Genomic DNA, 12,485 nt, shown 5'->3' with positions numbered 1-12,485 from the left:
TGTAAAGCTGTATTCTACAAATAATAGTTTTTAAAAGCCATGTAATTTACCTAATGCACAGGAGAGAAGCAACACTGGCCTAGAACTCAATTGTTCATGGATATGTGGAGGAACATGGAGGAAGATGGGCTTATTCCAAGCAAGAAGAGGTCTCTGTAATTCTTTGTTGATATAATATCTTCTTCCATTCTCAACGATATCATATTTTCTTTCATTCTCAATAAGCAAAACCAGTACTTTGAAATCTTTTACTTCCAGAGAGACAAAACACAAAAGGAACGAATATTTATTTTGCATCAATCATGTTTCTTTCACCTCGAAACAAGAGTTCCCTGCATAGGGCAAAGCTTTATACTTTTTCTTTCTTGATATATATTTTACATGCCCATTTATTACCTCTTTAATGTTCATTATGTTGAATACCCTCCCTCCCCCACACACTAGAGACATAAATACATTTATCTACAACACATCAAAACAAATCTCTATATTGCAGTTTCTGTATTCTGTTACTTTGCATTTGGATTTTCACACATACTTAAACTTCTTAGCTTGAGCATAATTTTTTTTGCTTATTACACAAAGAGCTGGAAAAAATCAAAAGGGAGCAGTATTTTCAGAAGGCACTATTACTTGGCCAAACTTGGAGGATACCACAAGGGCTAATGATTGTTCCTGCCATTAATAATTAGCATTCTTCTGTAGAACTTGCAAGGTAGTTGGAGCTAAAATGTGTACGTATGCTCATGACCTTTTTCTGGCCATTGTTCAATATGAAACCAGTTCAGAAACTTCCGTTTGTTACCATAGGCTTTGTGGGTGGTTTTGGGTAGATTTAGATTAGATTTTAATTTGGATTAGTATGTAGATTAGTAGTAGTTTTAGTATGATTTGCCATTTATTTTTTATGTCACCAACTGTACAAATAAACATTATTTCCCCCTTCACAGCATTTTCAAAATGGGATCCCATGTGATAATGATCTTGCCTCCCCCTACCAAGCATATTACCAAACTTACAGTAAACTTTTAACATTAATGGCTACTCCTGTCCACATCACCTTTCAATCTGAGAAACTTCAGTAAACGAAAATATATATTTCTCTTGGAAGCACCACAAACTTCAAAGGTGGGGAAGAGATAGATTTTTTCGTTCATACACAATGTTCTTTTGCTAGAATGGATTTGAATTAATAGTTACAGAAGGCAAGAAAAAGGAAGTGCAACATTATGAGATGAGGTCTTCAGGGACTGTTGGCTGAATATGGAAAACATGGAAGAAACAGCAGGACCATGGGATTTTCTTCTGTTGTGAAGAATTCGCACCAAGATCAGATAATTATTGCTTATACCATATAGGTCATTCCACCCCTGCCAAACGCTGTCATTGTTTTGCAAACAATGCAGTTTTGAAAGAAATCCGCTGGGCGAAGTAGCTATTCAGTTATGCAAAAGCCTTTTAATTCCAATGTGCAGCTGTCATATTCTTTGGAATATAGCTAGAAATCACTTGCATTTCAAATACACATCATTCAAATACACATCCTCTTTTCTACTGCAAAGCAACAAGGATAAAATCACCATAGGAGAAATAATGAGATTTTTGCACATTGTTGAACAAGATGATGAGTTGTGCCAGTTAGACCATGTGCACAGACATTTGTGAGGAGGGTCCTGGAACAGCCCCATACTGTCTATTCTCGCAGGCGTTGGCTGTCGGCTGGTTGTTGCTGGGAGGACTGATAACATGCATCCCATGATCCATCCCAGCTGGGAGATATTGCCTCTCACCAAAGGCTCCGTTGGAAGGTGAAGAGCAAAGTAAAGTGCTTTGGGTAGTGGCTAGTTTCTCAGGGCTTCCTGCCAATCTTGGAGAAGCTGAGAAGTTGTACCCATACAAATTGTATGGGTTGTGAAGGGAGAAGGCATTGTAGGAGCTCTGTTGCATGTGCCCACTGCTATACATGGGAGAAGAAGAAGAGCTGGAAGCAGAATTACCTGTTTGCATGACGTACTGGAACTGAGAAGTTGGCAGTGATCCCAGCTGGCCATTATAGGACTCCATCTTGCCATTGTTAGGCAGTGAAGAAGGCATAGGTATTCCTGAGATTAAGGATTGAGTCCGCTGAGGCATGAAATTTTCAGAAGGCTGAATGGCAGAACCAGCACCACTCTGGAGCCGATTGTAACCACTGTCACTCAGCCCGGGGTAGCTCTGCAAGGCAGTCATGTTGCTTCTTGCACACGGAGGGTAATCAGAGAGGTTAAGGTTACAGAGTTGGCTCTCCCGACAACCAACATTGAAAGAATTGGGAGGCAAATGAAAGGCTGGTGGTGAACATGATGGAGAAAGCAAGTGAGAAGATGCAGAAGGTGAGGGGGTTCCTGTGCTTGAAGTAGTTGGGGAAGTGCCGGTGCTGCCCCCTAGAAAATAAAAATAAAATTTAAAAATCCATGAATGCAAAATAAAAGCCAATAAAATGTGTTGGAAAAACCTATACAGATATGTTAAGAAAGCCTCTGACAAAGACATTCTTTTTTACAAAGTCTTTTTTATATCTTTAAATTTTCCCCCTTATTCTCTGTCTAGTTGGATGTTTTAGAATTGGAAGGATAGTGAAGGAGTTGTGTTAAAGCAGCATGCCTGCAATAAACCATGCAATAAAGCTTGAACTGGGAATGAATGGGATTTTTTTCTTGCCAGTCCCACTCTAGTTGTGTGTACCTGACTACATGCGAAGGAAATAGTCATGATCTCCAGAAACCCTTACTATTCATAGCAAATAAAGCAAAGAGAAGGGGAGAGCAAATGGACCTTCTCTTCAACTATTCTCAGCATGTAAACATAGATTTTTAAGTATTGCCGACAAAATGGAAATTGCAAGAAAGGTGAAAGCTGGTACAAGAAAAAATCCCTAAACTCATGTTGGTGCAAGAACATATCCCTTCTCTTTCCATATAATGCCTGTATCTGGTGCCACATATGTTAAGAAACACACCTATTTTTCCCTGATGTATACTGCATTTATCTTCTCTGAGCATTTTTCTTTTATCCATTTTATTGAAGAATTATCACATGTATAGCAAGAGTAACAGTTAATACTACCCTCTAGACATCATTCTCAGGGGTGGGGTGGCTTCCAGATACGGTCAGTCAATATCTGTCATTGTGATTAAATAACTAGGATTGATGGCTACCATTCATGCACATGAGAGCACCATTCATGCACTTGGAGACCAAGAGCTCCAGGAGTGAAAAAACGTGGGCAGAGGAACTTAGAAGAAATAAGACTCAAGAAGGCACTGGGTGTTAGCTAGAGCCCACAATGGGAGCATTCCACATGGCAACGTCCTAGCTGTTCCTTCAAACAGTGAATTTAACATACTTGAGGACCTGTCACTCTGGATGTGAAAAGGGGACATTCTGGTTCCCATACTGTGTACGTAAATGTAGATGTTTGGACTTTTAATATAAATATATCACAAAACCGAAGCTGTGGACAGGATCCTTGGAGAAGTGAGAAGCATTGCATCCTTGCCCTTTCTGAGTCATCAAACAGACCAGAGAAGGACTTGTGGAAGGGGTAAGGGAGGTGATGATTAATGCCTCTTTGCATCCCAGCATGCCTTAAGAAAATTGTGATTAGACTTCTTCAAAAGAAACATCCCATGGACTCTACTGTACTTGGCAATTATAGAACAGTCTTCAGTCTTTCTTTTCTAGGCAAGGTGTTGGAGTGTGTGGTGGCCTCCCAACTCCAGGAGATTCTGAATGAAATGAATGATCTAGATCCATTTCAATCTGCTTTCAGGACTGGTTATGGGACAGAGAAAGCTTTGGTCACCTTGGTGGATGACCTATGCAAAGAACTGGACAGAGGGTGTGTGTCTCTGTTGGTTTTAGGGAACCCCTCAACAGCTTTTGACACCATCAATCATGGTATCCTTCTAGGCCACCTTACTAAGATTGGACTAATGGACACTGTTTTATAGTGGCTCCATTCATTCTTAGAGGATGAGCTCAGGAGTTCGTGCTGGGAGATACCTATTTGAGCCTCTGGCCATTGGCCTGTGGGGTCCCTCAGGACTCTGTTTTGTCTGCCAAAGTATTTAATGTATTCACGAAACTGCTGGGAGAGGTCATCTAGAGTTTTGAAGTGCAATGCCATCTTTATGCATATGACACCCAGCTCTCCTACTTCTTTCCACCCCATGCCAAGGAAGTTGTCCTGGTCCTAAACCATTGTCTGACATCAGTAATGGACTGGATGAGAGCAAACAAATTGAAACTTAATCCAGACAAGACAGAGGTGCTTTTGATCAATTTCCATCACATTTTCCCATTCCACATAGACTTTGCACAGATATTATGGTGAGTTTGCCTTAAGCTGTCATACTTTTCCCCCTAACAAATCCTCCACAATCTCCAATCATTCACATTATTAAGGGACATACAGCCCTGGATTCTTCACTTCTTTTTCTTCCCATCATGCATATAAGTGTGTGTGTGTGTCTGCTCATTTTAGTTGTCAGTAACCAATGCTATTACTTTCCCTTGTCATGTTCCAACTGCCATTTGACAACCACTATTGTTGTAGACCAAGCATCCTCAAACTGCGGCCCTCCAGCTGTTTGGGCTTCCAACTTCCAGAAATTCTGATCGTTGAACAATTATCAGTTGGAGTTGGAGGCCCAAACAGCTGGAGGGCTGCAGGTTGAGGAGGCCTGTTGTAGACAGTCACCTATTTGTGATTAAACTTTATTAATTGTTTTTTTGGTAACTAGTGGCATGATGGAGGCTACTTTGGCATGTGTCTGGTATTACTTGGTTGCTGCAAGTGAATATTGTATCACAGTATGTGATGGACACAAATCATTGCAGGTATAAATCGCAGCAACAAAGAGCAGCAGCAAAAGAGACAGAGTTCCTGCAATACAGTGCTTGGCTTTGCAGGGAGTTCTGACACTGATCTGGATACTCTACCCACAGCTGTGAAGATTCCTCAGGGGCCCAGGGAGTCTCGGTGGTGGGAATACCCAAGCAGCAAGGACTGATGGAACCAGTTTGTCATATCAATGTGGTTGGAAAAACAGTGGCTCCACAACTTCAGAATGTCCCATGCCATGTTTTTCAAGATAGTGGATGTACTTCATCCACAAGTGCAGAAGAAAAACACCCTCATGAGGAGGGCCATTCCTGTGGAGGAAAGGGTTGCTATTACTTTTTGGCTCCTCACAAATTGGTCTTTTTATTGCCTGGTTGATCATCAGTTTGGAGTTGGCCGATCTAGTGTGGTGAACATTTTTGTTGAAGTGAAACTAATGATCACTTCACACCATTTTCGTCTGAAATTCTCAGGAGGTAGGTATTGTATGACCACAGTTCCCAAAAGGTTTATTACTGATATTCTGATTTTGCATAAATTGTCATTCCATTCCATTTCAGCATCCCTTTCCCCTTAATGATATGCTGATATGCACATAAATCATAATTCCAGCCCATATTTTTGTCATTATTATTACTATTATTTTATTAATTATTGTTATTTGTTATCCACTTCTCTTTACAGCTTGAGATATTTTACACAGTAAAATATATAGATAAAACAATATCATTAAAATACATAATTAAAATACATAGAAATTAAAACAGTTCTGTGCATCACAATTCAAGAAGGATATTGAAAAGCTGGAATAGGTCCAGAGAAGGGTGACCAAAATGATCCGAAGTTTGGAAGTAAATCACTACAAGGTAGTGACTAAGGGAACTGCATATGCTTATTGTAGCTTGTAGAAAAAAAGTGCTGAGAGGAGACATGATAGCTATGTTGAAGAAAGAAGGATGTCACATTGAGGAAGGGGCAAGCTTGTTTTCTGCTGCTCTAGAGACTATGACTCAGAGCAATGGATTCGACTTGCAGAAAAAGAGATTCCACCTAAACATTAGGAAAAACCTTCTAATGGTGAGAGCTTTTGGCAGTGGAATATGCTGCCTTGGAGAGTGATGAAATTGAGGTTTTTAAGCAGATGCTGGATAGCCATCTGTTGGGAGTGCTTTGAGTGTGTGTTCTTACATGGTAGAGAGTTGGACTGGATGGCCCATGTGGTCTCTTCCAACTCTGTGATTCTATTATTCTATCTCTCAGTGGCTTCCAACACCATCAATCATGGTATCCTTCTGGAATGCCGGGGGGGGGGGGATCAGAACTATACCTCTCAGGCAAGTTTCAGATAGTGGTGCTTAGAGATAGCTACTCCTCCAAAAAAAAAAAGGTGCTGTTGTGTGATATTCTACAAAGTGCCATTCTATTCCCAATGTTTTTTAACATTTACATGAAACTGTTGGGAGGAATCATCCAGAGGCATTGATGTAGCAGGCCACTATCAGTATATTGATGACACACATATATTTCTCCATGCTTCAAAAACAGCCTTAGCTAAGTATAGTGTGTCTCTTCTGAATGAATACCTGGAGGAGATAATGGGCTGAATTGAATTGGGAACTGAATCCAGATTAGACAGATGTGCTTACTATTAAAGCAGTGGTTCTCAACCTGGGGTCCCCAGATGTTTTTGGCCTTCAACTCCCAGAAGTCCTAACAGCTAAACTGGCTGGGATTTCTGGGAGTTGTAGGCCAAAAACATCTGGGGACCCCAAGTTGAGAACCACTGTATTAAAGGGTTCTAACCTGAAGTTGGTGGTATGTCAACCAGTTCTTGATGGGGTTACACTCCCCTTGAAAGGCGGTGTTAGTGGCTTGGGAGTGGATTCTGGATCTGTCTTGCCAAATGTAAACCCAAATAGATGTGATGGTCAAGGGTTCTTATGATCAACTTATGACCTTATGTCCCTCTCTAGAAGCTAAGTCTAGGAGTGAGCATATTACACTTACACTAAAATCATTCCACTGGTTACCAATTAGTTTCTTGGCAAAGTACAGTGTTGGTTATTGCCTTTGAAGCCTACATGGCTCTGATCAATTCTAAACTATGGATTTTAAATGAATTTTATTGGTATTGGTGCTTAAAATGTTTGTTCTGTGTCTTTTAATATTTGTATTTTAATAGTCTTACATTTTATCTATATATTTTTGTTACGTTGGGTAACAAATAAAATTTATTATTATTTTAATATTATTATTAAAACACAAAATGTGATTTTGTATAGATCAGCTACCTTACTGATGGACCATTTTTCCTAAATATTTGAACGAAGAAACTTGTATCAATTTTTGTCCATTTAAAAACTCTTTGGTATATTAAAATCATTTTAAGCAAAATTAATCAGCAGCTCACTATGACAACATAAACTAATCTGCTTTAAGTGTCCATGCATCCCACTTTTAATTAAGGAAAATATAACAGCCTTATCAGAATACAAAATAATAATTATTCTGTTATGAGCTACTTCCACTGGAAAACACTGTTACATGATTTCAGAATAAACTGAAATATAGAGGAATAAAAATGAAAACTAGTCTTACATCCTAAGATTGAAACACTATTTAAATGTTGTTCCACCAATTTCTAGAACACATTCATATTAAAGAACTAAATTGTTAATTAATATACAAAAATATCAACTGTTCCTGTATGCATTTTGGAGGGTGGAGGAAGAGAGAAACCAGAATGTGTGTGTGTGTATATATATAAAACATTTTAAAAGTAGACAACTTTGATCTGTGTTATCAAATACAATTCTTTCTCCTTCTCTCTTTCCTTCCCCCTTTCCTAAATAGGAATTCTTTGCCCCCAAAAATATGTCCCTCACTAACTAATATACTAAAATAAAACTAAAAAATACAGTATAACAACAAACACCTAGTCTGCTCAAACAGATTGTATCATTATTTACAAAAGTGAGAACTTATGGCCATTGATGATGGAATAGAAGAAATGCTTTCAAATTTGTAAATACCTTGGGGTGGGTAAGAGTTGCTTACAGCCCATGAACTTATCCTTACACTAGAGCAGTGTTAATCAAAGTGTTGATCTAGCGACTGGGATTGGGCCTCAGGCCATTAGCTGCCAGTCCCTGAAGAGTTTTCAAGAAAGAAAGTAAAGAAAGTATCTGTGTGTGGTATTCCCCAGATGTTACACAAGAAGGAACTGAGTTTTCACTTGGTAATGTAGCAATGAGAATTCTGCAGCTTCACTGAACTTATTGAACACCAGCTCCCTGACCATTTGTCATCCGGCTGAAACTGATGGGAATTCCCATTCAATAACAACTGGAGGACCACAATTGCTGCAATCTTGTGGCAAGGAGTCCTTTTTTACTCTCTGGCCTTTGTTTTTCTAAAGAAAAGTGACATTAATAAGAAGCAACACCTACTTTACAGGCTATGTGGAAGGATGAGTTAGTAATTGTATCTGTCTGATGAATCCAGAGATCAATTTAGCTCTCAACCACTTTGACCTGGAAACCACGTGCGCAAGTATTGTTCTGGGTCTGGTTTTAACACAAGCAATTTGTTTTTTATATCCAGCTCTTATGCTGATACCTCCTTGTGAGCTACGTTAAACTGCTTCAGTAGTTAACTGTATGGACTAGGCCAGTGGTTTTCAAAACGAGCATACTGAAAAGTTCCACTGTTCCCTTTTCCTCCCCCTCCAAGCTTTTCCTTCTCTTTCTTGTTCCTCCCCCTTCCCCTGCCTCCAAAAGCCTTTTTCCTTTGGTCCCCTTGCTCCAAAAACCTTTTTCTCTCACTTCCCTTGCCCCCAAAAGCCTTTTTTCTTCACTTCCCTCACACTCAAAAGCCTTTCTTCCTAAGCTCCCTCACCCTCAAAAGCCTTTTCTCCTCACTTTCCTTGCTACTAAAAGCCTTTTTCTTCACCTTCCTCACCGCCCAGATCCTCTCTCTTCCCCCCCCCCCCCTGCCTTCCTTGCTTCCAAAACCCTATTTCCCTCCCACCGCTCAGAGAGTGCTTTATTGTATTTTTCCCACAAGGCTGGTCAGAAAGTTTGTTCATCCTCTCTCTCTCTCTCTCTACACACACACACACACACACACACACACTTACATCATATATCATATATAAACATTTCTGGGGGCTCCACAAGAAACTTTTGCTTTAAAAACGGCTTCGTAGCTGATAAAGTTTGAGGACCCCTGGACTAGGCAACCTAAGACATACATTACTCCTAGGCAATGAGCTCTAATGAGTTTGATATTATGCATACTTAGAAGAATGCAACAGTTAATATTACTTATATACTGTAATGATTTGAAAGGAATTACAAAGGCAATTTTATCCAATCCCCTCCAAGCAGGACTACACAGTTAAATCACTTCTGCGGTCGTATCTATCTGTTTATTTATTTAACTCCTGGAACTTTGAACAATGGCTAAGTCTCTATGAAAAATTCCAATGTGAAGACTATGCATTTTATTTTATTTTTTAATAATTTTTATTATACTTTTGTACATATATATGTATATACAGATAAGATAAAATAATATTAAAAAACAAAAAAAGCAAAAACAAAGAACACACCATGGGAGGGGGGAGGAGGGGGGGAGTAAAGTGGGGGGCAGGGAAAAAAGAAGAGGGAAAAAAAAGAAAGAGAGAGAGAGAAACAATAGGGAAGATGGGGAAGGGGGGGGTCGACTTCCACTTCACTCGGCAGGTAGGTCTGTCTTTTTCATTTTGAAAATTCTTCATCTGTTCCTCTTTACTTGCTTCTTTTCCCATTGCTATTTTATTGTCTTGCATTTTATTGACCTAAAGTAGGTTATCTGTTCAGGATCTTTCTAGGATCTGAGGTTTTTGGACCAAAACCTGATATCTAGGGAGGGCCCTAGGTAATGTCATTAACTATTATGCTACCACACTTGCTCACAACTTGTCATTCAAACACACTCACAGACAGAGACAAAGATAGACACACAGAGACAGAACATATTTTCCTGTTTAGAAAACAGGAATTTTGCTAAATTGGCTATTCCTAGATAAAAATGAAATTGGAGATTATTCCTCTTCATCTACTTTAATATGGTTAACATTTAATCTAGCCCACTTGTTTCTAAACAGAAGATGGATGCAGAGCAAAGCCTGAATCCTGGTGCCAAATTAATGAATAGAAGGGAAGGTGGAAACTAAGTAAACACAGAGATTCTGGGGAGTCTTGGCAAAACACAGCAAAAAAATCAATTATGGCTTGCAAGTCATAGTAAACTATTGCTTTCCTGGTTAAAATGGAGATTTGCACCCAGACCTTTCTTTATATTTTGAATTGAGCCCATACAAACTGGATAATTTTCATTTTTATCTCCATTCTGAATATAGCCCACAAAAACTGGACACTTAGTATTAGGTCCTAAGATCTGGAAACCCTGGTTAAATTATGTTACATTCATGATTTAGCAAGTATGTTCTGAAATGGGGCAGACTAAAGTTGATGCCAACCTGACTGAATAGCCAAAGTAACAGTTGGCAGATGCCTGAAGGGAGCTGAACAGTCACATGGCATTGGCTTGCTTCCTGGTTATTCCGCTGCCAAACTTCATTTAAAGAAGCTAAAAATACATGAAATATTTTCCTTTCCTTAGATTACTTGACTATGTCAGCAGTTGTTGTAGTTGCTATGAGTGTGTTATCTGATAACCAACAGGGTTAACGGTGTAAATATGAATACAAGGCTAATAGTTCATCTAGTGCATAGAATGTCACAGTAATCTCAATCCAGAAGTGTTCAAATCGATCCAAAAAAGCATTGAAACCTATTTTATTCAGTGAGTTGTACCCAGTACCAGACTAACTACCTTAGCATACGGCCACCGGATTCATTCCACGTCGTCGGGGGCGTGGGGAACCCGGCGCCCCAAGCCTCGTATCACCTGGCTCCAGAATTTGGCAATCCCATGGGGGGAAGTGTCTATCTCGTGGCTTCCCCCCATGGCTTTCTATGGCAACACAGGAAGCCTCCCATGTAGCCACAGAAGTGGCATGTGCCAGCTCCGACCCACATCACCCACAGAACCCTGCCAGCAGTGTTTGATGGGAGCCGGCGGGCTCCATGGATGACCTGGGCTAAATTGACGTATGCCTCCGAATATATCCCTTTGTGATGAGGTCACTATTCATAAGATTAGGAGATTACAGTTTAGGGCCTGATTTTCAGAATATTTGGACTGTTTATTGAGCAGCCGTAAACATGGTGCACATCAGGGATAAGCTAGGCAAGACTGGAAAATATGACATAAGATGCTAAGACTTCATATCTACTGAGATTTACCTGGGCATCCTAATGCACAACAGGAAACCAAACCTGGTTACAGTGTGGCATCAATGGTAAATGAATCATGTTTCAAGATAATTCAATTGGGGATGGGGGCATTTTTTCACCCATCTGAAACTGGCAAGGTCCAACGTAAATTGGCACCATTTAATAAAATTCATCAGATATTATGCCTATTACACCTAATTACTCCTGTACTAGAGTAATAAGGATAAGAAAGCTGGCATATGCTACACCTTGTTTAAGAAATATTTTTGCCAAGTGCCAAAGACAATTCTGGCTGTCCTCAAACTGGCTGTCAAAAAATGCCCCCTTTACACATGTGCAACACAAGTGCAACAATGTTGTATACATTTGCAGCAGCCAGCTTAACAGCTGTTAGGAACTGTGGGAGCTGAAGTCCAAAACACCTGGAGGCCCAAAGGTTGGGAACCACTGTCCTAGATCATCCCAGTGTCTATTCTTAAGGCTCACCGGGAATATAATAATGTATTTTCACCCAGCAAATTCTTCCACTACATTATTTAAGCTGTGGTGAAATGGATGCAGGTATATAATGTAAACAAGCAAGTGAAGGCAATAATATGAGCCATTCCTCCCTGCATTATTTCTTGGTCATTCCCCAAAGGACAGGTTATACCTGGTTATTTCCGAGTATTTCCTGGTTTTCACTGAGGTTGTCACTGTTTCTATGCCAGAATGGAAATCCCCAAGGGGTACTTGTGATGTATGCAGTAGAAATTCCGTCAATATTTCTGGGAAAATGATTTCACATTTGCCTTTTTGCTGAGGGCAGGAATCATTTGACAGTGCTCCATGTTCTTTGGCAGTGTCAGGAAACTGCCAAAATCAGTAGGGAGGCAGTACAGAAGCAAAAAACACACAAACAAGCAACATCATCTCAGTTGTCAGTAAACCAGAGATGAAACCTGATGAGAGGAAGCGGCAAGCCAGCCATTTAAAACAGTTGATTACTCAGCTGAAAACATACTATGTTCTCCATACTGCCAATACATTGAGTGAATAGGTTAATTTAAGCAGCTATCTTTTTCATCATTCGGTTATTTATTCCTCCACAAAAGAACATCTGAAGCCACCTTTTGCTGAGTTAGTTCAGCACCTTGTGAGTGGTATGTTCTGACTAGCTCTACATTTTCAGGAAGAGGAAGGCTGGTAACCAGAAATTCTTCTTAACAAAAATAGCCTTCTGAAAGCAAAGCACATGTGCTGCTATTGAATAGTAG

At 39.8% G+C, this 12,485-nt stretch overlaps 1 protein-coding gene across 2 annotated transcripts in view; it reads right to left on the bottom strand.

Moving 5' to 3' along the window:
* Nucleotides 1–272: 272 nt before the first annotated feature.
* tbx15 (T-box transcription factor 15) overlaps nt 273–12,485 on the bottom strand; it is a 71,684-nt gene continuing 59,471 nt past the window's right edge. The window contains exons 8-9 of one of the 2 annotated variants that reach the window (XR_001730585.2): nt 4,984–5,196; nt 2,334–2,423 (exon numbers count right to left, since the gene is read on the bottom strand). Coding sequence is in view for 1 of the 2 variants with exons in the window: in XM_003223748.4 (XP_003223796.1) it covers nt 1,639–2,423 (785 nt within the window). In the remaining variant the exon portion in view is untranslated. Of the gene's footprint in view, nt 2,424–4,983; nt 5,197–12,485 lie in introns of both variants that reach the window. The other variant, XM_003223748.4, reaches the window with a different exon arrangement.

Source organism: Anolis carolinensis, chromosome 2 (genome assembly GCF_035594765.1).
Source record: "Anolis carolinensis isolate JA03-04 chromosome 2, rAnoCar3.1.pri, whole genome shotgun sequence".
Lineage (NCBI taxonomy): Eukaryota > Metazoa > Chordata > Lepidosauria > Squamata > Dactyloidae > Anolis > Anolis carolinensis.
The sequence above is the reverse complement of the archived record's forward strand: the minus strand, read 5'-3'. Positions and strand labels throughout refer to the sequence as shown.